This window comes from Ornithodoros turicata, chromosome 1 (assembly GCF_037126465.1).
Source record: "Ornithodoros turicata isolate Travis chromosome 1, ASM3712646v1, whole genome shotgun sequence".
Lineage (NCBI taxonomy): Eukaryota > Metazoa > Arthropoda > Arachnida > Ixodida > Argasidae > Ornithodoros > Ornithodoros turicata.
The window spans coordinates 76,401,695-76,429,503 of record NC_088201.1 but is presented as its reverse complement, the minus strand read 5'-3'; the positions used below and the strand labels follow the sequence as shown (position 1 = coordinate 76,429,503).

General features: G+C 46.5%; 2 protein-coding genes and 1 long non-coding RNA gene across 4 annotated transcripts in view; 2 read left to right on the top strand and 1 right to left on the bottom strand.

Annotated features, from left to right (window-relative positions):
• The window catches only part of LOC135378412 (zinc finger protein 883-like), a 33,844-nt gene extending 12,989 nt beyond the window's left edge, over nucleotides 1–20,855 (top strand). Inside the window, exon 3 of the mRNA XM_064611442.1 lies at nucleotides 18,401–20,855. Within this exon, the coding sequence (XP_064467512.1) occupies nucleotides 18,401–19,989 (1,589 nt within the window). The 3' untranslated portion in view covers nucleotides 19,990–20,855. The remainder of the gene's footprint in view (nucleotides 1–18,400) is intronic.
• Nucleotides 4,141–5,493, bottom strand: LOC135378539 (uncharacterized). Its single transcript, XM_064611595.1, has one exon. The coding sequence runs from the start codon at nucleotides 5,491–5,493 to the stop codon at nucleotides 4,141–4,143; it is 1,353 nt and encodes a 450-aa protein (XP_064467665.1).
• Nucleotides 20,856–22,176: 1,321 nt separating the features above from the next.
• On the top strand, nucleotides 22,177–26,711 carry LOC135378414 (uncharacterized). 2 transcript variants are annotated; one of them, XR_010418368.1, is made up of 3 exons: nucleotides 22,177–23,734; nucleotides 23,790–23,982; nucleotides 26,397–26,711. It is a non-coding gene; the product is annotated as an uncharacterized LOC135378414 (long non-coding RNA). The 2 variants fall into 2 exon arrangements; XR_010418367.1 differs by having other exon boundaries at nucleotides 22,177–23,982.
• The last annotated feature ends 1,098 nt before the right edge of the window (nucleotides 26,712–27,809 follow it).

Here is a 27,809-nt window from a genome sequence, read left to right as displayed (position 1 = left end):
GCCGAGCCGAACAGGCCTATTACTGCCTGGTGTGACATTAGAAGTATGAAGCGAAGCAGGAGTGGGTTCAGTGCCATGTTTGCAAGGGTTGGGACATTAAGATTGTGATGACAAATATTTTATGTAGGGGTGTGCGAATATTCGAGTTTTCGAATTCGAATCGAATATCAAACGCACGAACTATTCGATTCGCGAATCGAATATCCAATATTCGATTTTTCGAATATTCGACTATTCCACGAATATGAACGACACAACCCAAAAGTGGGCTTCACCTGATGCTTCCGTGCATAAGGTGAAGCCTCCTTTACGAAATTGCCCTTGCTGCAGGACCAACACAGGCGGGACAGTGTTTGGTTTAAGATAAAGTTATCCAAAGTTAGTTTTGTAGGCATCGTCTGTGGAAGGGGTGGCGCCCCTCACATATGCAGTTTAGCGGTACCGACGGGGGCTTTGATTTGATGTCTGTAAGGTCGCCTTTAAAAAGTTAGGACTCTCGAATAATGACTACAGCCCATGATCAAGAAGGGTGTCTTAAAGATGTCCTTTACATCTAAAATTTCAGTAGTGCAACTTCCTAGGGCAAGTGCAAAGAAACTAAAGGGTGTTCGTGGCAAAGCTGAGGCAGGATGCCAATTCATTTGTTTCACAAATGGCCTGTGCTCGTCTGAAACAATTACAGCGTCATCTGTATAACATGTTACTGCCTGACATCAAATTTTGAAATGAAGGTAACTGCTCCAGTACTCCAGTAAGTGTAGGCTCACCTGAAAAGCAGGAAGCACTCTCATGTAAAATTAAAGAGTAGGGGCTTTAAACAGAAGAATTGTATGTCTATCTTGTGACAGTTAATGTCAGAAAAATTACACTAAAGCCATGGGCTACAAAATGGAAACTTTTAGTGCAAAAGTCACATATTGTAAATTTTGCACGAATATTCGATATTCGATTCGGTATTCAGAATTTTTTCCTCCATTCGATTCGATATTCGATTCGACTTCAAATATTCGGATTCGCACACCCCTAATTTTATGTTTGGCACGACTGCATGGCAAGTCTCCGATTCCTGCCTAATGCAATACCAAAATTGGTTGAACATACCCATGGCCTACTGCTATGTGCCCCAAGGTTGGGGCACATTAAAACATTGCCTCCTGTTGCGTATTAAGATAGTTTTTGGCCATATTGGCGTCAAGTATTTGCATCATTTTTGTTCCACAGTTTACGGAGGGATCTACAGTGCAGCTAGCGCACCGAAATGCCTACACCCCCCAAGTACGTTCCGAAGTAGGATGGTTACCACAAAAAATGTTTCAACTCGCCCTTTCCCACGTGGTGTATATTGTTCATTGGGCTCATCCAGGCGCCACCAAATGCTGCCACTCCACGTGCCAGCCGTCGCCGCCACAACTGCGAGGGTGGCGCGGCGCCGCCGACCATTTCATTCAGCCTCCGCTTCCGCCAAAAAATTCTGCATGGCTCCTAGCTCTATCTCACGCTCCAGCTTCCATGTCGGAGCTCGCAAGTACTGCTCTGGCTCTTTGATGTATGGAGGAAGGGGACGCCGAAAAACCATTGAGATGCCCTGGAAACTTCACCAAGGCGCGTATCGATCTCGTACATGGTTCGTGTCTCTGAAAGACCGTTTAGTAGAAGCACCAGAGTACGAGGGACAGAGTGCACCGAGCGTGTTGGGTAGAGACGTTGAGTCGCCAGTGATGGCCACTAACTACTCCTAAAGTAGTTTGACTATAACTATAACTACTTCACAATGGAGTAGTTTAACTAGTAGTTCAACTACTTTTCAGGGGAGGTAGTTAAAACTACTTCTTTAACTACCGCGATGTATTTTAGCTACATCTATAACTACTTAACGTTGTCCATCATCACTAATCCCATTCTGTAGTGTTCTTGGTCACCTAAATATGAATCACAAGCAGTGATAAAAGCGAAGATTTAGTACGCATGCACACACGTCACAATTGCTGGGACACCCTGGGGTCCCAGAAGCTGGCACCTCCGTCCTCATCAAACAAGTACTTCAAGGTAGAAGTCGGAAGCACAATCGTGCCGTAAAGCTTGCAGCAAAATCGCCTGCAGTAATCTAATTACTGTAGTTAACTACTCGAAATAGTAGTTTAACTAGTAGTTGCCACTACATTCCTGCAAGTAGTTAATTACTTTTTAACTACAATCAGGTAGTTTAACTAGTAGTTTAACTACATGTAATTAACTACTGGCCATCACTGAAGGTCACTACTTCAATGAGTGCAGAGGGCCATCTAAAAATTTCCAGATTAAGACGTCTGATGAAAGTGTGTGTGTGTGTCAATGTACCGCATAGCACGAAAGGTTTTGATGTGTCCAATTTGTTTCCCAGAAAAAAAAAAGAAACACGCGTAAACATGGCTCTGCGCGTTCACCATTAACCCCCCACTCCGGGTCTAATCACGAGGAGAAGTATCGTGCCACGTCACCGATGACGCGACAGGGTCCACGCATTCTGGTTCTCTAGACATTGGGGCTCAGCGCCCTGTCCCTTTGTGTCCGTATACCAGTTTTGCCAGTTCTCCAGGAGAACTGGGGATAGAAGGAGCAGCCGAATCATGGCTGAGCCAGGAGAAAGGCTTTTTCTGAACCCCGAACAGCCGAGTAGCACACAACATTTCTCTGAACCAATCAGCGAGCGTGGACTCAGTAGCATCAGTGCAGGTCGCGGGCAGATCATAGGCTGGAACTGCTTTCCACCACTGTTGCGCATGGTCGCCTTTTGCGGCGTACTTTAAATTCAATTTCTACGACAATTATTTACTCTGTGGCGTGAATTACTTCTCGCGGTGCATCTTACTGGCCTACGTAACAGTTTGGTAGGAAGAAAATGTCGTCGGAATTAAGTCTGAAAGACCGTTTGGCCTCAAGAATGCCGCTTCTTCCACCACAAAAGAAAAAAGAAATCAAAACATAGCTGTTGAAATGGGCCAAAGAACATGCAAAGTGATCTGAGGATTTTCCTTTTCCTTTTGAACAAAAAAAAACAAATCTAAAATATATGTTCAGTTTCCTTCCGGATCATGTAATTTTGTTTCGGTTTTCATTTAGTTCCGGTTCACCCAAAAACGACGCATTCTTTTTGTTTTCAGTTCAGGTTTCAGTTTGCTCGATTTTCATAACCCTGCTCGTAGCTCAGTACCTTAGGAAGTCCTTCAGTGGAGTTGCATGAGCTCAGGTAGCAGATTTTGAGCGGCTTCTTCGAGACAGGTAAGAAAGCCAACAGAACACCTCTGCTGGGTAACTTGGACAACCTCAGTGAATTCCAACCATGAACCCAGCCAGCCGAGATGTTGATTGTCCACCTTCCAGTCGTTCTAAGCAACCATCACAAGGATGGTCGTGCGACACGATAAGGCCACACATGCCAACAGGTGTTACGCTAATGAGTTTCAATTAGTATAATGCAATTAAAATTAGTTCACACCGCGCTACCGTGTAGAAGAAAAACGCAATGAAAACAGAGCCATCTTTGGTGGTAACAAATGTTATGCACACTGTTGTATCTGTCTATGCTGATTCACTGAATTGTAGCCCACAACGGTTCTCGCGAACGTTCCACTGACAACATTTATCTTCACGTTCTTTGGAGAGCGACTCCAGTGCGCTTTGCAACGCGCACTGTTTTTCACCGGGTCTGCTCCAGGGTGTGGCGCACACATGCACGCACAGCATGGACGAAAACACCGTTGAACGAGCTGAAACGACGTATACTGCTTAGCGCCGAAGCAAGAAAGAGTCTAGTATAATTTTGATTGTAGATACGTAACGGAATCAAAGTTTTGAATTATGGTAACAAGGTCGAAATTAACATAGTTAAGGGCTCCAACTTTCTGTGGTGGAAAATTAATTTTTCCACGGCGCTGCAATGTCAAATCCGCGGGCGTCCGCGAGTAAAAATTGCAAATTCTGCGCCATTCTGCAAGTGTGAAAAAAATGTATGTCTGGAAGCATATGCACTCAGATCAAGCTAGTCAAAGAAATGAACACACTTTTATTTTCTGTTAAGTGTTGTAAATTATATACAAGTTGTGTTGCATCCCTATACATTACAAAAGGCACATCCTTTGGTTCACACAACACATCAATAACTTAGCAACAAAGAGAACTGTTGTGCCTGAGTACTAGTAAGTGCTTTGTGCATTCCTCGGTTAGCCCATGCCTCTTTTTTGACACAATGTCACTGTATTGACTAAATGATCTTTCTGCATCCACAGAATTTATGGGTACAGAAAGGTACCGCAGGGCAATGCATGACAAGATAGGTGTTAGTGCCTTCATGCCAACCCAGAAGCCTAAGACATCAAAGTCTGTGGTGCAGTCCCCCTCCTTTGACAAGAATGTTGAAAGTGGCCTGTCACTGGCCTTGAGATCACTAGCTGTCTTCAGGTATAACTGCCATTCTGCACTCAGAGATGATGAATGATCTGCAAGCCCTGGGATGTTGCTGTACTCCTCTCTGTTCTGACTGAGGAACTTGATCTGCAGAGGATCCAGACATCTGATGCTCTTGAAAAATTTCCAGGGCTTTGACTTTTCCAAGTATGCTTCTGCCTTCTCGGCAGCTTTGCCCATGCCAGTTTTCAACTTTCGGGAAATTTCAGACGCTTCGCGTTTCGAAACATCCTCACGTAAGAGCAGACGTTCAAAGTCCTCTTGGGCTGCAGCTTTGAGATATCCCCACAGGGTGAACAGTGCGTCGTAGGCCTTGTGGCATGCCACTCGCTGTCCCTCTGGAGCTTCCAGTAGAGCAGCAATCTTACGACCGAAAACTGCAATGCAGCGCATAGTATATTTGAGTTCTACAAAATTTCTATCTAGCAGTTTCAGTAGGGAGCCCACTTCTGCGGCGTCTCTGTAGCGCTCTTGCACCCTTTTTAGGAGGGAAGGGTAATGCTCGAAGTGACTGGAATGCACAAGTACAGCGTTGATCCACGAATTCCACCGAGTCTTAACGGGTGCCGGAGGGGTTTTTGCGTCTTGCACGCCACACTGTTCGAGATGCTCTTTAAATAAAGATCTCTTACCGCTTGACAGTCGGAACGCTTTTTTCATGCAGGCGACCAACTTATCTACGAGCTCAAAGTACTCCTGCATTGTGCTGCCGACAAGATTCACAGTATGTGCAACGCAAGTGACGTGCACGGAGTTTTCACAAAGGGGTCCGATGTGTTCCCTGAATGCCTTCGTCATGTAGGCCGCGTTGTCACTCACAAGTGCCGTGACGTGATCGTACTCAACGCCGTAAGTCGTTAACGTCTTTATGACGATACGCCCGATAGCTGCAGCGTTCACTTCATCGACGTACTTTACCTCAACAAGTATTGGTTTCAGTCGGTCGTTTACACACTCTGGCTGCTTCACAAAAAGAACGTTCACGACAGATTTGGATCTGTCGCCCGTGGTCTCGTCGACCACCACCGATACTGTCAACCCACGCAGCATGCCTTTAAGCCAAGCTTCGTGTTTCTCGAACAGTTCTGGAACTCGACGGCGAAGTGCGTTCGGCCCCGGTATCGACCCGCCGTTGATAACCCGCGTCTCCAAGAAATTCCTTATTTTGGGGTGTCCAACCTTTTCCAGCGGAATATTAGCGGCAATGAGTGCTTCCAGAAATTCCGTAACAACGTCTATTCTTGCTTCCCGGGCTGTGATCACAGAGTCCAGCGTCTGCAATCTTACATCACGCTGCTGCAGTCCAGAACCAGCAGCAGCAACGTTATTGCCTCGCTGCGTTTCTTCCTGCTTCAACTTGTCGGCGTTCATGCGGTGTCTGTTGCTCATTACGTGGTCATCGATCGTTGATTTACGCCGATGGTCGACAGACTTGGCACACACCTTGCAAAAAAGGATGCCTCCGTCCTCATAGAATCCGGCGTTTCTGTATTCTCGAGCGCGATCACGCGCAGTTTTCTTGCTAAGATGCGACATGACATAGTACGAATTGGAAGGCGTTCGTTCTCCAGTGGCTCCAGCGTTCCCCGAATGCACGCAATGCACGTGCGCGCTGACCCTTTCTCATTTCTGTACAACACGCGGGGAGAGGAGAACCGTGCCATGTGACTCGCGCTGGTCGTGGGTCTGCTGTCGGCGCCATTTGCAGGCATCGCTCGAGCTTGAAGCAAGTCCTTTTCTTTTTTTTAGCACGAGTCTTTTTTAGCGAAGTGCTTTTTTAGATCTAATAGGCATTATTGACTACGGGAGCATATATTATTAATTGCACAGTGAATTACAGCATTCCGCGTATTTTCCGGGGAAAAAAGGCGATTCTGCAGAAGATCGTCATTTCCGCGAAATTTCGCAGATTCGCGGAATCGCGGAAAGTTGGAGGCTTTAAACATAGTATTTAACATAATTTGAAGTCAACTTGTTTTTGCATTTTGATGCCCCTTGAAGTGGAACAAAACGGTAGAAGTGCAAAGGGTGCAGGCGAGCTGGTACATCATTAAACGAGGATAAAACCGTGTCGTGTCAAAACAATAAAATCTGTCTAAATGAAAGGAATAATCTGTCGTGTAAAAGCAGTAGAATGTGTCGTGTTCTTGTTTTTTCTTCCTTGTCTCAGGGTTCATCGCCGTTGTGCAATAAAACCTTTATTGCACTTAAGGCTACGGTCCCACTCATCACCCGAAAAGTGTCATTTTCACTCAAAGGTTACACGGCTTCTCGGCAACTTACGTGAAATATGTTGGTACCGTTGGAAAGCTTGTTCTTTGGGCAAGCTAAGCCAAGAACTCGTTTTTTTATGTGACGATCAGCTGTGGCGTTATAAAGCGAGAAGGACGACCATATCTTCCATTTTTTGTGTTTTTCAATCAAGGATGATGCGAACACGAAAAGAGATAGCGCTGTCAATCTTTTTTCAAAGTGACGTTGCACAGTATGCAAAGGAAAGTCAAGAACGTTTTTACTCGCGTAAAGCGTCATTAATTGATTATTGCCTATCAAATTTAAGAAAAAAAACGCTACTTTTACACTTGCCATAAAAGGCTATTCTGTACTTATTCTCGGCTGAAAATATGATCAGCGGGCGGGTAATTATCAGCAGGAGTGATGTTCAAAGTTTTATCACAAATGAAAGAATAATAAATAAACTAGCGTGGTTCAAAATCGTACACAGAAACGCAGAAAATGTGGTGACTAGCGCCATCTGCCGTACGCGTTTGAAACCAGCGGCAGCTTCGCGTTGCAAGAAGTTGCCGAGAGATGGCACGTGTTCCTATGTGCTGATCACGTGATCACGTAGCGGTTCTCTGACCTCCCTGACTTACGAAACGTTGGCCCCGTGCGTGATTCCGTATACGCAGGTTCCTGCCGCGTGTATTTTTGTTGATCGTACGATTATTTTGTGTCCGTTTGGCTGAATTTCGTGCTGAGGAGTTGCATTATTCTCCATTATGCTGGTCGCCAATCATCCTTTTGTAGTACTGCAGGGCTGCACATTGGCACGTGTGGGCACGTTGTCCTCATGTGATTTCTTTATTCATATGTGTTGAAGTCAGGAATTGAGAGCACCGGGCCAACCGCATGGAGCCAGTTTGGCTTAGATCAGCCAGTTACCCACACACTGCAAGCAAACACCACTGAGCATTCACACTGGAATGGTGGAGCAGATGCTCTTGGTCGAAGTTCGGCCTTTGTCACGTTATGCGCACCATTTCGTCGTGTATTCGATCACCCAGGATTGTAATCAGACTACCTAGAAAATCACTCTCTCGCAAAAGCAACATATTTCGTTGCTGCCATCTTTCCTGCATATTTCGTGTTTCTGTTCGTGCTTCCGGATTACTGTTCGAGCTAAATTGAGATAGCAAAGAAGAGCGTTTACTATTATTATTTTTGGTGTGTGTTGTTGTTGTTCTACCCTGACAATTACGTCCCCCGCGGGGTGCAGGTTTGATAGGTATTTTCTCAGTCCTATTTTAGGCCCCCTTACTTTTCTGTTGAAATTATTCCTGTACTGTGTGAGAAATTTTCTACCTTTACGAATAACTGGACTCGAAATGTGGTACGTTACCAGATAAAGATGGAACGCGTTACTTTCGTCGTTACCGCCCACGTGATCAGAACAGTGCCCGTCGCGACGTCGTTGTGTACGATATAACCAGGTCACGCCGGAGCAAGGATGATCAAACAGCATCGAGAAATACACTCAAAGCAAATATATTCGCACTGGAATGGCGGGAGAGAGGCTCTTGGCGGAACTTTAGACTATGCAAAACGGAGTAATCACTTCGTCGTGTAACTGGTCACTCAAAATTATATTCATTTTGCCTAGAAAAATTACTTGCTCGCAGAAGACTGATTGAAGTAAAATTCACTAAACGAGTAATCGATCTTCACGTGTTACGTACAACTCGGTCGTGACGTTGTCCGCTCCACTGAGGTAAACGTTGCAGCTTTCACAGAGGCATAATTCCATCTGAAACATGCCTACCTCATGCTACTTTCGAAAATAAAGATACCGTTCGAGGCAAATTTCGCCAGCTTCCAATTCGAGAAGCGACATGAGAAGTGCGGCAGACACTGCGTTCAGGGGTGCGTGCAAAATCTCGCCCTTGGAGTATGGAGCCAGGGCACATCATCACGACAGGTAGCTGTGGGTCAGCTTCTTCGCTTCTTTTGTCTTTCAAACACACTTCTCCGTTGGGTTCAGTTTGCTTTCTCTCCGTTTCCTTGTTTGCAATTGCAAGGTACCATGCTCCCTTCTACCCCTCCCCATCCTTCCAGAGAAAAGAAAGAGAAAGAGCCGTCCCCATGTCATTCACGATTGCGCCGTTCCTCGCCAAGAACAAGTTCAAATTCAAGAATCGGGTGCTCCAAGAACCAGGACAAAATTCATTTTGTAGACAAGGGGACGGCATGGTGTTGCAGGCATTTTGCTGTGAGGAACTTTCGCCACGCGATGCTGTTTTATTTGAAATCAGTTTATGGAAACCAATTTCTTGAACTGAACTCTGAAGTTTACATGAGGGATCCTCTGTTCGCTCGCAAGAGGGACGATCACTTCAATCACTTCACTGCAAACTAACGCGGCGGAAAAGACTGAACTAAAGTAGCGAAATCAGCGACTTGACTCTTAGAAAGGACACACCTCTTACCATCACATAAAGCAATAACTGCGCCTAGTACCAAATTTAGGTGGCGGACTACTGCTACCCGCTACTCCTCTAAAAAGTAGCGCAATTACAAGCGGCGCTACTCATTTCTAAACGATAGTGTGATATATCACTCTTCCTAATTACTAATTATGTATTCGCGTTGTGGCGAACACGTACCCATTTTGACTACATGTTGCTATAATCAGGAGCAATGAGCACGAAAATCGTCGATACCAGCCCTGAAACCAGGATACTAGACAGAATAGGTTGTTGTATATGTATCCAATTACGGTTATTCAACGAGTAGCTTAATTTATTCGTATTCAATTCCATTTTAAAATGACTATTCACACGTAGCATTTCTTTGCCTAGGTAGTCACTGTGGGTCAGTTTTGGTGAATTTACTTCCTTGTGTCTTGCAACAATGCGGCCTGTACAGTCATGGGGCTCCCGAGATGTGATACCGCTAGATATATTGAAATATATTTTTGCCTGTCAATTTTGTTGCTTTCCCCCCGCATTTTATTTCCCTCTTTACACATCACACCTCTCGTCATCTCACAAAGCGATAACACGAATCGCAGCCAAATAGAAAAAAAAAAAGTTATCTTCACCTACTACGCCGCTACTATGCGGAATACGGACAGGTTACATAGCGTATAATTGTCGACTTCCCTATTTTACTTCGGTTATGCCATTCCTTTGATTCTTATCATTTTGTGTGCGTACTGTGAGTTGAACTTCTAGTTTCAACAGAAGTGGTAATTTCATAATTAATTTCAAGAAATCCTGTTTCTGTATGCTGTATTGAGATAAAACTGCTACCGATCGGCACGTGAACAGACTCTTCACAGCTGACTGCAATTATTTAGTATTTGCGCCCATTTTTTATGACGGTTGTTTGACCATTTTGCGTTTGAGATATATATTTTTTTATATCTCAAATATATTATATTTTGCACAGTCTTCGTCACACGCTACGCGCGCGGCAGCTACCCCCGTGCTACTCAAACCACAAAAGCACCAAAAATCAACTCGCCGTCTTGCACGACAGTTTCAGAAGGCTTTTACGAGACAATGCTCCCTTCTACACACGTATAAACACCGGGTACAATGGCATACAGAAGAAACTCAAGGTCAAAGGGTGCAGTCGGGAGAATCGCGCGGGGGACAGCTGTCCCCCGCGCGATTCCCCCTTTCGGGGTCATCCACGGAAACCGTGACGGTGGCGCCCCGCCGTAGCAAGTCCGTAAGTAAATTCAAGATGGCTACCGTGAGACCGTAGCCTTAAGTAAATGTAAATAAATGCATGTTTTTAACAATAGACGAGTTCAGAAAATCCCAGTGCTCTTTGTGCACGCATTGCAACCTGGGTGCTTGCTGAGCGGCAGAACGAAGAACAATCTTTCACATTTCTCTTTCGCTGACCTTGACCCGTCATAGACAAGGGACCGGTAGGGGAGAAATCGGAACAGTTTGGAGATCATCTGTTTCTTTCGTATTAGTAAACTCCCACAGTTCAAAGCGACGCTAAGTGCTCTGGGATTTTGTGAACTTGTGTATTGTATCACCCTCATGGTAATTTTTATAAAAAAGTAACTAATATAACAGTAGGGTCTCGATGATACGATCTCGCATGATACGAATTCCCGGATGATACGAATTTTTTGGAAGTCCCGACCGGAACACGTTGTCTGTAATGTGATAATATTTGAGTAATACGAACGTACAAGTCACCGTTACGGATGATACGAACAGCGGACACGTGGAAATAGCTACGCCATGACGCCTGACAAAGGCGAAATAACGGAACGATCGCACAAGAGACAAAGTTAATCTTCCTCCATGACCTCGCACGTCACGCTTCTAGGTTAATCCGGTTAATGCCTTTGTTGAGGTGGTCTTGGTGACGTGTCCACTGAGCGCGAGCCCCAGGGCTCCGCCTTTCAGCTGTGCCCTCTCTCATTGGTTCCTGAGAAGACACCATGTGGTGAGAGCGGCAAGAGTGGTGAGACGCCGGAAGCGACGAGCGAGGAGCTTAGTGTAGTCGGTGTAGTTGCTACGTGCGTTATTCGTTTCGGTTTGACAGCCGAAGATGTCCCGCAAACGGAAGGCCTTGTCGTTGAAGGACAAGCTTGATGTTCTACGCAAAGTGGACGAAGAACCAAAAAGGAAACGTACTGACCTCGCCGAGGAATTGGGACTCCCTCCATCGACCCTGAGCACAATCGTTGGCCAACGTGACCAAATATTGAAGAACGTTCAGCGATTCGACGTCAAAGTCAAGCAAGCAAAGACTGCGCAGTACGTAAAGCTCGAAGAGATTTTGCTAACGTGGTTCAAAGAGGTCATTGCAGCAGGTGTCAACGTCGACGGAAAAGTTCTCAGGGAGAAAGCAGACAATGTTGTGCTCTCTCTTGGAGTTGAGAACTTTGGAGCATCTGGTGGATGGCTTCACCGGTTCAAAGTTCGGCACGACCTCGTGTACAAGAGTGTTTGCGGGGAAGGCAAGAAAGTGGACGAGTCTGTTGTGAGTGACTGGATGGCAAACTCGCTGCCTTCCCTAATTGCTGGGTATGAACCACAAGATGTATTCAACGCTGATGAAGTTCGCATCTTCTTTAACATCCAACCGGGAAGAAGCCTGTGTTTTAAGGGCCAGAAGTGCCCGGGCGTTGAAAAAATTAAGAATAGAATAACCGTTCTCTTCTGTTGTAACGCCGATGGATCAGAAAAGATCAAGCTCACCGTCATCAGAAAGGTGAAGAAGCCCAGGTGCTTTAAGCACGCAGGGAATTTGCCGTGCATCTATATGGTGAGCCGAAAGGCTTGGATGACGACGCCGTTCTCTGAAGAATTTTTATTTTACCTCGACCATAAAATGGCATGCAAGAACAGGAAGATCATTCTGTTCATTGATCAGTGTTCCGCACATCCCAGACAGAGAGTGCAGGATTTACAGTGGTGGGGACCCCGGGGCACTGTGCTGTGGGGGCTCCCTCGTGCATTCTATGTATTATTCTATGTATTCTATGTATTTGTGTATTATATGTCCATAAATGACATCGTTTTGTTTCTAAAGGACGGTGGCCGTGTGGCACACTAGTCCGAGATTTTTCAGCAGTCAGGTTTTATCATATTTTGAACATTTCGTAGACAAGTCAAATAAATCTTCTATTCATGTCTATCCAATGTGTTATTCGGGGTCGATATGCGTGGACAGAGGACAGATTTTTACCAAGTTTCCGTTTCATGGATGCGTTTCAGGCATGCAAAACAGATTTCTCTTGGACAAGACCTTTACTGGTGGGGGCCCCGGGGCAAGTGCCCCGTCTGCCCTCCCCTAAATCCGGCACTGCAAACCGATACAGCTTCAGAACGTCAAGCTTGTGTTTCTGCCACCGAACACAATGAGCCACCTGCAGCCACTGGACACTGGCATAATTTGGAACATCAAACATCATTTCAAGGGGCTGTTGGTTCGACACCTGCTTGCAAAAATCGAGCGCAAGGACCAAAAGCTAGAGATCAGCTTGCTCGATGCATTGCATTTTGTTGCCTTGGCATGGGACCGCGTGAAGGACACGACAATCCAGAACTGTTTCTGCAAATGTGGATTTTTAGCCACGGCAGCTGCTGCGCCCACAGACCCTGCGGAGGATGATCAAGATGATCTCGTGCTTGAGAGATGGGAGCAACTCTGCATCGAAGGATCCGCCCACGACTTCGTTACCGCAGACGACAACCTTGCGACGTGTGGGATGAGAACAATAGAAGAAATCATCGAAGAAGCGGAACCGCGAGCTTCGTGGAACAACGACGAGTAGGGGAGTGACGACGGTGATGAGGCAGCCAAGGAGCCACCGACGCCGGCGGAAACTTTGCACGTGCTCGATCGTCTGAGACGCGTTGTGTGCTCAGTGGGCATCAGCCAGGAAACGTGCGCGCGGTTTTACGCGTTTCAGTCCACTCTACTCGGAGACCTTGACAGAGTGAAGAAGCAAAAGAGCATCACGGACTTCTTTCTAAGAAAATAAAGGAGGACTGCTGTTTGTTTGCATGTTTTGGTACACTATTTTCGTTCACTTTGGATGATACGAATGTTTTTCCGGACCCCGCAAGATTCGTATCATCGAGATTCTACTGTAGTTTGCTTTCTCTCAGTAACAGTAACTATGTAACTTGAGCAAGAAAGTAACTATAACAGCAACTTAACTGCTATTTTTGGCACTTCACCTGTAACTGTAACTCTGTTACTTTTTTTTAGAAGTAACTTACCCAGGACTGGTCCACCTAGTGTTTCTTTTGGAGGTGGCCGATGAATAAATTGACTTCGTTATTCGGAGGGAGGATCTGTTGGAAATGTAAGGACAGGCGTCGTTGAGGGAAGCGAAGAAGCAGTGCAGGACGACAAGCATTCTCTCTCTTTCTTTTTGTTGCCATATATGGGAATATCTTCTGCGGGCGATGTGATATCTGGAGAGGAGGCACTGAGAGCTTTCGCTGTAAAAATGAACGAGATGAATAAATTGTATTTATTTTCTTGGCAAAATAGATCTATCTCAAGCAGCACCACAATATTGGTCCAATATTGGACCCATATGGGCTGCCAAGATTGCCAATATTGGACCAATATGGGGAGTGCAACCAGGCTCCATATTGGACCAATATTGGCTGCCCATATTGAAAAGCCCATTTTGCGCCAGTATTTCGGTGATAACACCAACGGCGAGTCCGTGTAGTAATAAATCATTATCCGGTTTAATATCCACCACTGATGTTACTTCTCTTCTTTTTTCTTTTTCATTTCTGCAGATCTCATTGATCCACGTTGCATATAATTACAACAAAAAAGCACTGCATCGCCCCAAAAATGAACGGGTGCTACGTCCGTCTTGCTCAAAGACACATGCAGTCCCACGGAACTGCCAATGCCAAACATCCCTCAGAAGCCTTCATTGGGATCGCAATAGTGTATGAACCAAAAATTTCCAACCTGCTCCGAGAGTACAAAGGAGCGAAACACTTTCGTGACGATGACGGACATACGCCAGAGTGACTCACACTGCTCGCAGCAACTTGAAAGCACCTAACTTTACAGAAGAGCCATCCCTTCCTTTCAAACATTGTGTATTTTACTTGACCTGCCGCAATTCCGTTATCATTACAGGAACCAGCGACATTATAGCCCATATGAAACATCCGATCCGACTATCGCGCATGCGCATTAGTTGTAGGACGCGTGATTTCGCTGAAACAACCACGCTCACTCTCAGTCAGCTTGACCGATTGGTATTGTCATCGCGAAGCAAGATGTTGGCTGCTTCCAGAACGTGGAAAGTAGAGTTGTCGAGTCCTAGTGAACGTTATATGTAAAAGCTCGTTAATTCACCACTCGTTAATTCGAATTATCGGATAATTCGAACCAGCATTCACGGTCCCGCCAACTCCCCATAGACACGCATGTAAAACGCCGCTCGTTAATTCGCACGCGAACCGCGCCTGCTGCGGATAATTCGAACTGAGCGCCACCTCACGCGCGCGCAAAAAAAGTAGGATTTCTAAGTTTTCGCCGGCGGCGGACAGGCGTCGCCGTAAACAAGAGATTGCTTGGAGATTGCCCTCTTCATTTTACTTCTTTCTTGTCCCGTGATCTCTCGTGCTGCTGCTACTGTTTCCACGCCGCTGATCGTCGAGCCTCCCCACTTCCCACGGTGTTGGTCGGCATTTTTCTTTTTTTGTGTGTGTGCGCGCGGGAGCACGTGGTTTTGCATTCGTCATGCCGTCGTCGGAAAGAGGAAAATACCGCGCCAAGACGCTGAAGGACAAAATCTCGATTCTGCGTGAAGTCGACGAAGGCAAGTTATCGAAGCTGGAGATAGCCAAGAAGCACGACATCCCAAGGAGCACGTTGTCTACCTATGTTCGAAACAGAAGAACAATTGAAGAGGCATACGAAGCCGAAGCATTTGCTTCCGACAGGAAACGTCTAAGGACTGCTAAGCACCCGGACTTGGAGCGTGCCCTTCTCACGTGGATAAAGGACGTGAGAAGCAGAGACATCCCACTCAGCGGTCCAATCATCATGGCGAAGGCAACTGACTTTGCGCTTCGCTTAAACCACGCTGATTTCGCCGCATCTGAAGGTTGGTTTCAGCGCTTCCGAGAAAGGCATAACCTGGTTTTCCGGACAATCAGTGGCGAAGCTAAAGAAGTTAACAAGGAAACGTGCAGCACGTGGCAGAGAGGGCAGTTGCAAGACTATCTGGCCAGGTATTCCCCACATGACGTCTTCAACGCGGATGAAACCGCTTTGTTTTTCAAACTGCTGCCGGAAAAGACGATAACGTACAAGGGCGACGACTGCGCAGGCGGCAAGAGGAGCAAGGAACGCGTGACTGTGCTGCTTGGAGCCAATATGAGTGGCACGGAAAAGCTTCCGCTGTTTGTCATCGGGAAGTCGTCGAAGCCGCGGTGTTTTAAAAACATCCGCACCCTTCCTACAGAATACACATCCAATTCGAAGGCGTGGATGACCGGTGAATTGTTCAAGTGGTGGCTCAAGAAGCTTGACAGAAAGTTCGAGCTGCAGAAACGGCGCGTGCTATTGACTGTGGACAATTGTTCCGCTCACAAGGTGGATGTTGAGCTCAAGTCAATTGAGCTTGCCTTCCTGCCTGCCAACACGACAGCAGCCCTGCAGCCGATGGACCAGGGTATCATCAAAAACGTCAAGTCCTTCTACAGGCGGCATATCCTGGAGCGCATGATATTGTGCCCAGGAAGTTACACTGTTAACCTGCTCTCTGCCATGCATATGCTAGCTCGAGCGTGGGAACAGGTTACTGCGGCAACGATCTCGAATTGCTTCAGACATTGCGGATTTGTTGTTGCCGACACGGAGGCTTCTGACAGTGCTGCAGCGCCGGAGGTGGCTTGTGAGGATGTCAGCGACGTGCTGCCTGAGGCGCTCCATGATGTGAACTTCAGTGATTACGTCGATGCGGATTGTGGTGTGGCTGTCTGCGGTGGACTGACCGACGATGACATCATTTCCGAGGTTGTCGGCAGCGAGGACGCGGCTACGGACATTTGCGACGACGATGACGAGGAGGACCCACCAGTGCGCCCGTCTGCGTCGCAGGTGATGGAGGCGCTCAACGTTGCGCGTCTCTTTTTCTCTTGTGAAGAAAACGCAGAAAGCTCATTGCGTCATCTTCACGCGCTCGAACAAAACTTGTCAGCGATTGTGCTCAAGGAAAAGAAGCAGAGCATGATCACTGACTTTTTTTCAAAATAAACTGCCGCTACCGGTATTGCCGGCGCTGAGTACGTCTCCATATTCTTGTACACTCGTTAATTCGAACTCCGGTTAATTCGAACTTTTTTCTAGTCCCCGTGATATTCGAATTAACGAGCTTTTACTAATGGGACTGCCACGTATGTTGACTGTTTTGAACAATGCGTATCATCTGCAGGAAGTTGTTGGATGTAATGACATACTGAATTGGGCATTTCACACGCTTCACCGTCCAATCTTGCTGTGCAGCTTGGGCATTTGTGCAACACGGGTACCATTTTCTGTATTTTCAGTCAATATGGGGTGTACACGGGCAATATAGGGCCAATATTGCCAAGATTTTTCCAACATTGGCTTAAACTGGCAATATGGGGCTCATATTGCCAGGATTTTCCCAAACAAAACAAACTGGGCAATCTGGGCCTCATATTGCCCAGTTTCAGCCAATATGATCTGATCTGATATATGGGGCCCGTTTTGCAAAGATTTTTCATCTTTGCAAAACGGGCCCCATATATGACCCGTATCGCCAATGACCAGCCAATATGGGCCCAATATCGTGTGCTGCTTGGGATACCTCAGAAATGTCAACATGAAGTTAGTAAACAGACTGAGACCGAAACAAATTGGAAGGGTAAGGGTTGGGTTCCATGAATGGGCACTTGTTCGCTGCCTCTTATTGAAAGAAAAGTAGGACTGAAAGTCTTGTCCCTTTCAGGGAACATCGTAATCCCATCTAGACCGGGGCTTTCGGGCGCGACCTTGTTCGCCCTCTACCTTCTAGTATAGTTCAACTCTAGCAAATTGGTGGTGCTGTCGAATGCTATGAGGTCATTTGTTTACAAAACGGGAGAGGCCTATAGTGTGGGCAGTTGAAACACGCATCTCAAAACCTGCTATAGCGTATTACACAGTCGCTGGTACAGCAACGTGAGAGCCTCCTAGGAAATGAACAAACAAGTTTTGATCATATGAAATTACTTTTCTGTGACCATTTCATCACTCTCTCATTTGTCATGCAACACTGCAGAAAACAAAACACTTGAGCCTTCTGTGTTGTTCTGATGATCGATGATATAGCGCTTTTCGTAAAATGCACGTCTTGCACCTACAGGACCAAATGGACATTTTAGTGAATTTTAGTGGCAACTGACTAGCACTCAGACTCATTGCTGGCAACCCCCATTTTATAATTGCACATGTGTGCGCATTATCTGTATTGCCATCCGTACTATGCGATCAGATTCGAGTGGCACCGGCCTCGGTGCCTCAGTCGGTAGCGTGATCACCTTCTGATCCCGAGATCGCAGGTTTGAACCCGGCCGAGGACGACAGCAACTTGCCGGCAGGGTACAGGTTGCTAAGACACGCCCTTTTCCGCAAGAGACGTTAAATACAGGGCGCTGTGTGGTGAGCTTTCATCGCACGTTAAAGAACCCTCGGGGGGGGGGGGGGCATAAGCAATCCACAGACTGACCGCTGTGGCATCGCTCATGATCTCAGTTGTCTCGCGCCGTAAACCCCCAATTATATAATATATAGATTCGAGCGCCAAGCACAGTACGTATGCACAGGTCATACACAGCTTTGACATATTCAAACAATACGAAGGTTTACTAAAAATTACATAACATGCCATACAAATGCCAGCGGCTAGACCACAAAATTAAAATAAATACTTACACAAGAAAAGGATTGAAACAAGAAGCTGTAACTGTCCTGAATTGAGCTCTCGGCCTTCCGTCTGAAGGTCTGACACTTCAGCTCATATACCAGGCAGGTGGGAGCTGCTTTGAACTTAGAGCATGAATAGTACACAGGTGATTATTTGCAAAGTCAGACATAAGCAGTGTGTCTGCAGATGCGGCGCCATCAACTTTTTCAAAAAATCGTCATTCAGAGATGTGCCTGTACTGGTATGCCCTCTAAATGCGCGATTTCAAAATTTCAGGAGCAAGAGAAACCGCTGCTTTGCTCCACGTGAACGACCAGCCCAGAGGCACTTGTGATCACGAACCTTCAGGATGTACTCCTTCAAAGGCACAGTTCGAGATCGGCAGAATAACGGTTGAACCACAATTCGACAACACTCCACTAGTCACTACGAGCGATCGACCCACTGGGCGTCTTCCAGGCCAGAGCAAGCTATGTGCACTTGCATGCACGTCGAAAGAGAGCCCGAGACACCACATGTGTGCAGAGTGTCACAATGAGTGTGAAATGTGTCCAGCTACTCCGCCGGATGTTGAGATGGGAGATGAGGGCTTTAAGTACGACGTCTGTCCCCCTACAATCTCGCGATCTGTGAGCGACGAGAGCCACGTGTCAAAGTGTACTGACGAGACGTCATGCAAATCTGATCTTTGTTCTGCTCAGTTCCACCAGAACAGGAGGCTGTGTTGTCACAGTCAAATGCTTATGGGCGAGAAGACGCACAAGAGTAATCTCTGTCCTGCAAAATTCAGCGGGATTGCGCACCTGCGGCTTCACAATCAAGCACACACTGGCAAAAAGCCATACAAGTGCGATATCTGCCCTGCGGAGTTCAAACGGAATTCTCACCTGCTGAATCACAAGCGCACACACACGGGCGAGAAACCTTACAAGTGTGAAGTCTGCCCTGCGGAGTTCAGTCAGAGTGGGAAACTGCAGCGGCACAAGCGAACACACACGGGTGAAAAGCCATACAAGTGCGATGTCTGCCATGCTGAGTTCAGGCAGAGCGGGAATCTACAGCAGCACAAGCGAACACACACGGGCGAGAAGCCATACAAGTGCAATGTCTGCCATGCTGAGTTCAGCCGGAGTGCGACGCTACATCATCACACGCGGACACACACAGGCGAGAAGCCATACAAGTGCGACGTCTGCCCTGCGGAGTTTAGCCGGAGTGGGAACCTACAGCAGCACAAGTGGACACACACAGGCGAGAAGCCATACAAGTGCGATGTCTGCCCTGCCGAGTTCAGCCACAGCGCGACGCTACACCGTCACAAGCGGACACACACGGGTGAGAAGCCATTCAAGTGTGATGTCTGCTTTGCAGAGTTCAGCCAGAGCGGAAACCTACAGCAGCACAAGCGGACACACACCGGCGAGAAGCCATACAAGTGCGATGTCTGTCCTGCGGAGTTCAATTACAGAGGACACCTACAGTGTCACAAGCGGACACACACGGGCGAGAAGCCATACAAGTGCGATGTCTGCCTTGCTGAGTTCCGTTACAGAGGGTGCCTACAGCGGCACAAGCGGACACACACGGGGGAGAAGCCATACAAGTGCGATGTCTGCCGTGCGGAGTTCAGTCAGAGAGTGTGCCTACAGCAGCACAAGCGGACGCACACGGGCGAGAAGCCATACAAGTGCGATGTCTGCCCTGCGAAGTTCAACCAGAGCAGTAACCTACGACAGCACAAACGGATACACACGGGTGAGCTGTACAAGTGCGATCTCTGTCCTGCAGAATTCGTCCATAGCTCGAGCCTGTCATATCACAAGCTGACACACAGACGCGAGAAGCCCCACAAGTGCGATCTCTGAAGGGACAGCTTAGAGAGTCGTAAGCGGACACACACAGGGAAGAAGCCATGCAAGTGCGATGTCTCCCTTGAGGTCTTCAGCGAGAACGTGACCCCACAGCATCACAAACGAACACACATGGGCGAGAAGCCAGACAAATGTGATGTTCGCCGCACAGAGTTCAGACGGAGTCATGACCTACAAGGTCACAAGTGGACACATATGGGCGAAAGGCCATACATGTGTGAGCTATGCCCTGCGGAGTTCAGTCAGAGAAGGAACCTATAACAGCATAAACGCACGCACACGTGTGGGCAAAAAGCCATACAAGTGAGATGTGTGCCCAGTGGTTCAGCCTGAGTGGGCACCTGCAGCATCACAAGCGAACACACACGGGCAAGAAACCATTGCACGAGCCTATCGTATCTATATCTAGGCATTTTGAGCCACGGAAGTCACGATCACAATAGTCTTATAAGTAAGGCCATCGCTCAGCCGCAGGCTACAAACTTACCTGAAAGTCGACATGGAATATCGCTGAGCTCGATGCCACATATTAGCACACTCAAAGGTTAACATCACACGTGTGACCAAAGCAAGAGTTAGTTTGCGGATTTTTGCTCACAAGTGTGATGTTATATGATGAGTGCGCTATACGGCATGATCGAGCTATGCCTAGCTATTGAGCCATGTGGACATACATGTTAGCCGCACATGCCTCAGCTTACAGCCTATCAGATGATTGTTATCGTGAGTTCCATAGCTCCAAATGCAGAGCTATGGTCCTATCACAAAAGGGATACACACGAGTGAGAAGCCACACAAATGTGATCTCTGCCATTCCATGTTCAATAAAAGCACACAGGCTGGAGAATCACAAGTGGAGACACGAGGCCGTACCAGTGTGGTATCTGTCCTGCAACCAGAACACAACCGCGGTATCACAAGCAAAAGCACACGTGCAGGAAGCCCTGCAAGTGCAAACTCTCTAGTCCAGCGATCGCGCAAACCTACAGCGCCACATGCGGGCGAGGAGCCAGACACAAGTGGTTTTAAGCGGGTGCCTTTTGGAAAACTTGCATCTTGTCCTGGTCGCACGTCATAGGAAACGTCATTTTGAGGTCATGTGACTTTGTTTACATGCCGTAGCGAATGCCGAGATATTCCCGTCGGCATAAAGCCAAGAGATCAACGTATTTTGCCAAGCGTAAACTATACGGTGCTTCTTCCGCGACATGATAACCTATTTCTCCTCAGTTTAAAGGAACTGTAAAGTTGAAATTTCACCCCCCTCCCGTTTCTGTGTGCAGCCTGGTAGTGTTTGCCTGTGTGATGCCGCACACAGCCTAAGCACTCAAAGCGCGTTAATTATTACACAGCATAAATTAGAAAAATTCTATCAGACGGTAGGTTGCGCATTGCAACAGCTAAAAAAAGTCATGATAGGAGTACTCCCATCACGTGGTACCTAAGTCATGCCCGATGAGCTTATGACAAGCTACTAATTACCAATAAACACTACTTTTAGAATCACAAGAATTAATGGGCCAATTCTTCAAAATATCGAAGCAGTATCCCAAAATACTGTCGGCGCCCTCTATTTGCACTCATCCCAACTATATGCCACGGCGTGTATTGCGTCTGGCGAGTGTAGTGTATGCAAAAAAAGTTCATTTCCTGCCGAAATTCAACAGAACTTCACCTGACAGCGATCCCAGGTATCTACTGTAATGTTCGGGGATACACCAATTGTGCTCTTTCGACAAGGGACGTTGTGTACCGCAAGATTCCAACGGATAATGCGCGTAAAGGAAAGTGGTTGCAAGCGCTTGGTCAAGACATTCGTGATCCACGCCGTATTTGCTCAACGCATTTCTGTGACGAGTCGTACAAAATGGTAGCAGCGGACGGTCGAAAACGTCTCAAACGGACCACAGTCCCGACACCAGTGTTTCTCCTTGTGACATATGACGATGCGAACACCAGTGCACACGAGGTATGTATTTACCGATACATATGAATAATACCTATATAGATATAGTTCATTTTTTCAAATTCAGATTGATTTTTCTGATGCCTTCGCTGCGTAATGTTCCAAACGGAACATCCCCCTTCTCCTGCTCTCGCAGGAGAGTATAAGTGTCAAATAAATTGTGCGCTATTGCTACTGACCGTATTCTTTATATCAGCGATACAGGCTTCATCGTGACTGACAAGAAAGTGAAAATCGGAAGGAAACGCGTGCAAACGGATGATAATTTACCGTCAACACCTCTCAACCTTTATGCAGTGATGATTTCAACACCTATTGTCCATACACCTTCATGCTCACAGGTATGAAGGTGGCTCCATAAGTTTCCGGCCCGACCAACTTTTAATAGTCATAGAGACGAAACAAGTGTATCAGTTTTCGACATAGTCACCCTTAACTTCGGTGCACTTTTGACACCTTTCAACCAGCATTCTTATACCCTTGAAAAAATAGTCCGAAGTTTTGTCCGCAAAATGCTGGAAAACTGCCTCTTGCACCTCACTATCGTTTTGAAATCTCTGTCCTCTGAGATCCCTCTTCAAGTTTGAGAACTGGAAGTAGTCACTCGGTGTCAAGACTGGACTGTAGAGTGGGTGGTGGATTTCTTCGAAGCCGCACTCCTTCAGTGCAGCCTTGGCAACAGAAGCCGTGTGGACAGGGGCATTGTCCTGGAGCAACCGGACACCTTGACTCAACCTGCCGCGCCTCTTTTCCTTGATGGCGTCTCGCAGTCGGTGCAGGAGTGAAGCATAATAAGTCGCATTCACTGTGGTGTTCCTCTCTTTGAAATCGATGAGGAGGATCCCGTGACAATCCCAAAATATTGTTGCCATGATCTTCTTTGTGGATTTTGTGACCTTGGCTTTTCTTGGGGGTGCTTCTCCTGGTTTGCGCCATTCCATCGACTCCTTTTTCGAAAGGGGATCATAGTAGAGCACCATAGTCTCATCCTCTGTGAAAATTGACTTCAATATTTCTTGTTCGTTCTCTTGACAGAGCTCCAAAAACTCTTTGGCACAGACGACGCGCTGTTGCTTTTGAACTGACGAGAGAAGTCGTGGCACCCATCTCGCGCTGACCTTTATCATGTGAAGGCCCTCGCTGATGATGTGAGAAACGGTTGTTTTGGAAAGCCCCAGCCTTTCTGAGATTTCCTCCACCTTCAGACGCCTGTCGCTCAGCACTTCCTCCTCGACAAGAGACAAATTTTCTTGTGTCACCACTTCCACTGGACGACCATCGCGTGGGTCATGTTCAATGGACTCTCGCCCCGGTCGAAACTGCTTAGCCCAGTCTTTTACCGTTGTGTACGACGAAGAGGCTTCCCTGTACACGTTGTCCAGTCGTGCTTTAATTTCTTTAGGCGAAAGTCCCACTTTTGTCAAGAAGTTTATCACAGCGCGGTACTCGATTTTTTTCCATTTTAACTGAAGAGTGCACCCTGGCTGTTTGAAATGCCGCTCTCCAACCGACAAAAGCATGGAGAGGGTTGAGGGTGGTGCTCCGGCCCTCCAACAAATGGCGCCACGCGTTCTTAATCGCATTTTCAAATTCGCGCGCATTTTCTTCCTCGCGCCGGAAACTTATGGAACCACCCTCGTAGGTCAAGCTCCTGTTTTGTTTAACATTTTAACTTCTGCATGCCTTGCAAATGCGTGATATGACAATATCTTCACCACTGGTGGAACCAGCTGTTGAGTCATTCTGGGAATCTGAAGGCAACAGTTTTGAATGGTGCAGAGCCTGTTGGTACAAGTTTGCAGATACTAAATGCTCTTCTACTTTGCAGTGTTGTGCCCTCTGCTTCACCAGACCCGAAGAAGTACATCAAGTTTCAGAACTCCACTATTAGAACTGTTTGAGAAATGCAGGATCTTACAGTGCATCGCACAAAGTGGACACAGATTGTTCTCGTCACGCTTCTCACCGCAAGAGCTGAGTGCCCAAGTGAACACAATTTATCTTGGAAACGTCAGCCAGAGGTGAACAAGATTGCTGAAGGGAACATGTTGCTGTCTGGCACAATCTGTTTCAGTGGGGCCAGTGCAGCCAAGGTGTGAATTCATAGCCTCAATCAATGTTCAATGTATAGAAAACCATTCTAACCTGTTTCGTTGCCGAAAGAGATGTCAGTAAAGTTGGGTGAGAGCAGAAAATTGCCGATGTTTGGTATGGCATACCTCAGCCTACCTATTCCAATAATTTTGCGGTTACGGAAAGGCCGTGTCCCCTAAATCCAGCTGCAAAAATGTGTTGCACTATTTTTGTGGGGTGAACGCAGCGAATTTTTCTCTGTGTCCAGGTTTCGCAGTTGCTGCCTTGCACTCCGACTCCTCTTTCGAGTGTGCACGCCATCGCGCGTTTTGAATTGCACTTGCCTTCGGTCTTCCTGATGTTGCACTGATTCTTGCTACTGGCACTTGTTTGTGGACATGTCCACGTCGTCATTCTTCTTTACTTGCAAACCTTTCATATGCCGTTGCGAGAGGAACATATGACGTCGGTCTATTATGCCGCAGTGACTGTGAGTGGAGTACTGACTGACAATATGTAGCTGAGTATAGTAACAACTTTTGAAACAGTTTTGTCAATACTGCACAGGGTGTGCGCAAAAAAGAAAAAAATCTACTGGGAAGTTCTACCAAGTGGCCAGTGTCTGGAGGTGCCGTCTTTATTACAGCCGCCAAGAAGAAGTAACAAAAAACTGTCATTCGCTTAACTTACATTGCACAGGTAGCATATGCATCCCCTGAGCCCCGACATTGTTTGGTCAATTAGACAGTATTTTGTCAATACGAGGAAGGTTGCACCACGCCAGACCAGGCGAACTCTTGTCGGTAGAATGCGCCTCTCATAATTTTTTATTAATATATGTCACAAATAGATGTCACGATCATTTCCATCGCAGAAAGGCATGGTACTTATGCAATGTAGGCTGACAGTTTTTGTTACTTCTTTTTGTGGTTGTCATAAAGACACCACTTCCAGCAGACAGCCACTGGTAACGCTTCCCAGTACATAATTTAATCTAAAAAATTAACACCTTGTGCGGTATTGACAAAAGTGTTGTTATACTCAGCTACTCCAGTCAGTACTCCACTATTAGTCGCTGCGGCATAATAGACAGACGTGATCTGTTGGTCTCGCAACAGCATATAAAAGGGTTGCTCGTAATTAAGAATGCCGACGTGGACATGTCCACAAACAAGTGCCAGCAGCGGGAATCAGTGCAACATCAGGAAGACCGAAGGCAAGTGCAATTCGAAACGCGCGATGGCGTGCCACTCGAAAGTGGAGTCGGAGTGCAAGGCCGCAACGGCGAAACCTGGGCACAGAGAAAAATTCGCTGCGTACACCCTACTAAGATAGTGCAACATATTTTTGCAGCTGGATTTAGGTGACACGTTGGCCTTTCAGTAACCGCAAAATTATCGAAATATATATTGTAGCGGCCGAGGTATGCCATAGCAAACATCGGCAATTTTCTGCTCTCACCTAACTTTACTGACATCTCTTTCAGCGACGAAACGGGTTAGAATGGTTTTCTATATATTGAACGATGGAGGAAAGATTGCGCATGAAAAGCATATTTCATTTACGGATATCTGGCTTGCTGTCGACGAGCTATGAGCGCTAAAAAATGTACAATTTTTGTCATATCTTCTGACTTAGCATTCTTTCTTCAGCGTCCCTTTAAAGTTACACCATTTTCACTTCGTACAGGTATACTAGAGTGCCCAGACTTTAAGTGTGCTAGCTATGAGGGCTGTGACGCGATTGGAATGGCATCAGTAAGGCCGCAAAGTCGAGAAAAAAAATCTCGTCGCGAAGACGGCGCCACCTTAACCCCTCTCCATCTGTGGGCTGGCTGATCGTAGGAAGCTCCAGAAACTTGCTTTCGTCTTCACCGAAGGTCGTTTCCAACATATATTTTTTTCACTGAAATTAAAAAATGTCATCGGCGGACCTTGGTCGATTTGAAATGGAATTACCCTACTGAAACACCCATTGCTTCAAATACTGCCTGGTCAAAAGACTGATCTTCAAGCGGCATCAGCGAAACATACATGCGACATATGTTAAGCAAAAGCCGTGTTACGTGAAGTATCTGGAGCAAGATACTTGGCAATTCGCTTCTGATATACACATTCCTGGAGCAATGATGTTGAGTACATAGCGAGGCTAACAAGTCATTCCAGTCATGACTTCCAGGGATTTGAAAGAAATTCATTTCAGTACTAACATTCGTTTTGAAACATGTGCATACATTTTTTTTATTTTTTAAAGCAAAATCTAAGAGGGTGGAGCCACAACTCTGTCTCGTTTCGACTGGAATGGTTCTGTGTAACATGGCTAGCTACTTTATGCTCTCTAAAACTGACTACTACTTCTGCAGGTTTGTGTGGGTAACAGCGTCCATGAGACGGAGAACCAGGGGTGCAAGAGGGAATGCTTATTCTACAATTACCGCACTTTTTCGAGGATCCACACCACTTTGTGGCTCCAGCACCAGTGGTGCTTCCTGTCAACACTTTCAAGCATGTGACACTACAAATGTTTAGTTTAGCGTGTTTTTAACCACCAAAGCTCATCACATTTTGCATAATATTTGTGCTTTATTGTAACGAACAGATCTGAAGGGTTCACCCGTGTGACTAGTTTTGCATACTTTGTGTACAGTTTTTGGTTGAAATAAATCCATTACAAAATGCGTGCTCTCAGACTGAAGTACTCACAAAGGGTTATACACAGACAGAAAATTCGCATTAATGTGCACGGGGGGTACGATAGACACGACGTCTAAACTACGGATAAGGGTAGCAAAAGTGAGGTATAACAAAGGTCTAATCCTAGACCTACTTCCGAAATGGAGGTATAAAACAGATCTAAGTCTAAACTTCAGTGCTAATGCATGTCTAATAGCCACGACTAATTTTAGGCATCAAGTCTAGAAAAGGGGTAAACCATGTCTACGTACGTAGACATTCAATGTCTAAGGTTAGATGGCTATTAGTGTTACATTAGCACGTCTACTGCTATGCTAGTGGACGTCTATTTGACATTAGGTCTAGCCTTAGACATTCTATAGTTATCCCAGATGGGTCTAAGGTTAGACATCATATAGCCATCTATTATCCCACCATGTGCTGCCTGGGTAGAGTGTATTTTTGCTGTATAGTGGCTGTCTGATTACTGCAGAAGGGTATATGGCAGACCTCGTTTGTGCATGAAAGGGATATTGTTGTGGTCACGGCAACCATCCAGTGTACATCTGTCAATGTAGCATTCGCTCAATGCTGCCCACATGCACCTGAAAGAAAAGTGAGAGCTTCACTTCAGTGAAAGTGAATAAACATACACATGGTCAGACAGCGTCTACTGCATCACACGTCAAAAAGGCAACAATCTTTGTATGCTTCAGAAGGAAAGTTTTCCCTTATGGCATGTACAGCACATGCTCTGAGGAATTTTCTGCAGTGCTTTCCTAATGGTCCCCAGAGCCACCTAGTAAAGTGTTTGTAGGCAACGTACGGAAACTTCCTGCATGTACTATGGGCAGCGTAAATTTTGATATGTAACTTTACTGATAACAATCTGAAGGCACACATGAATGAACTCACTTGTTCACTTCGCTGTTCCTGATAAGGGCATAGTCGTCGCTTTCTCTCACGTAGCAGTAGGACACCTGGAGCACCTCAGTCTGCAGCCACAGTATTTCAAAGTACATATTTATTGAAATGCAACCGCTGCACTGCTTCAGTAACGTCTCATTTCGCGGCAACAAAGGCATTCGTCTGCCGTCGACATC

Excerpts from the sequence above, each read along its gene's own strand:
- LOC135378539 (XM_064611595.1), bottom strand. The coding sequence starts at position 5,493 with ATGCTGCGTGGGTTGACAGTATCGGTGGTGGTCGACGAGACCACGGGC.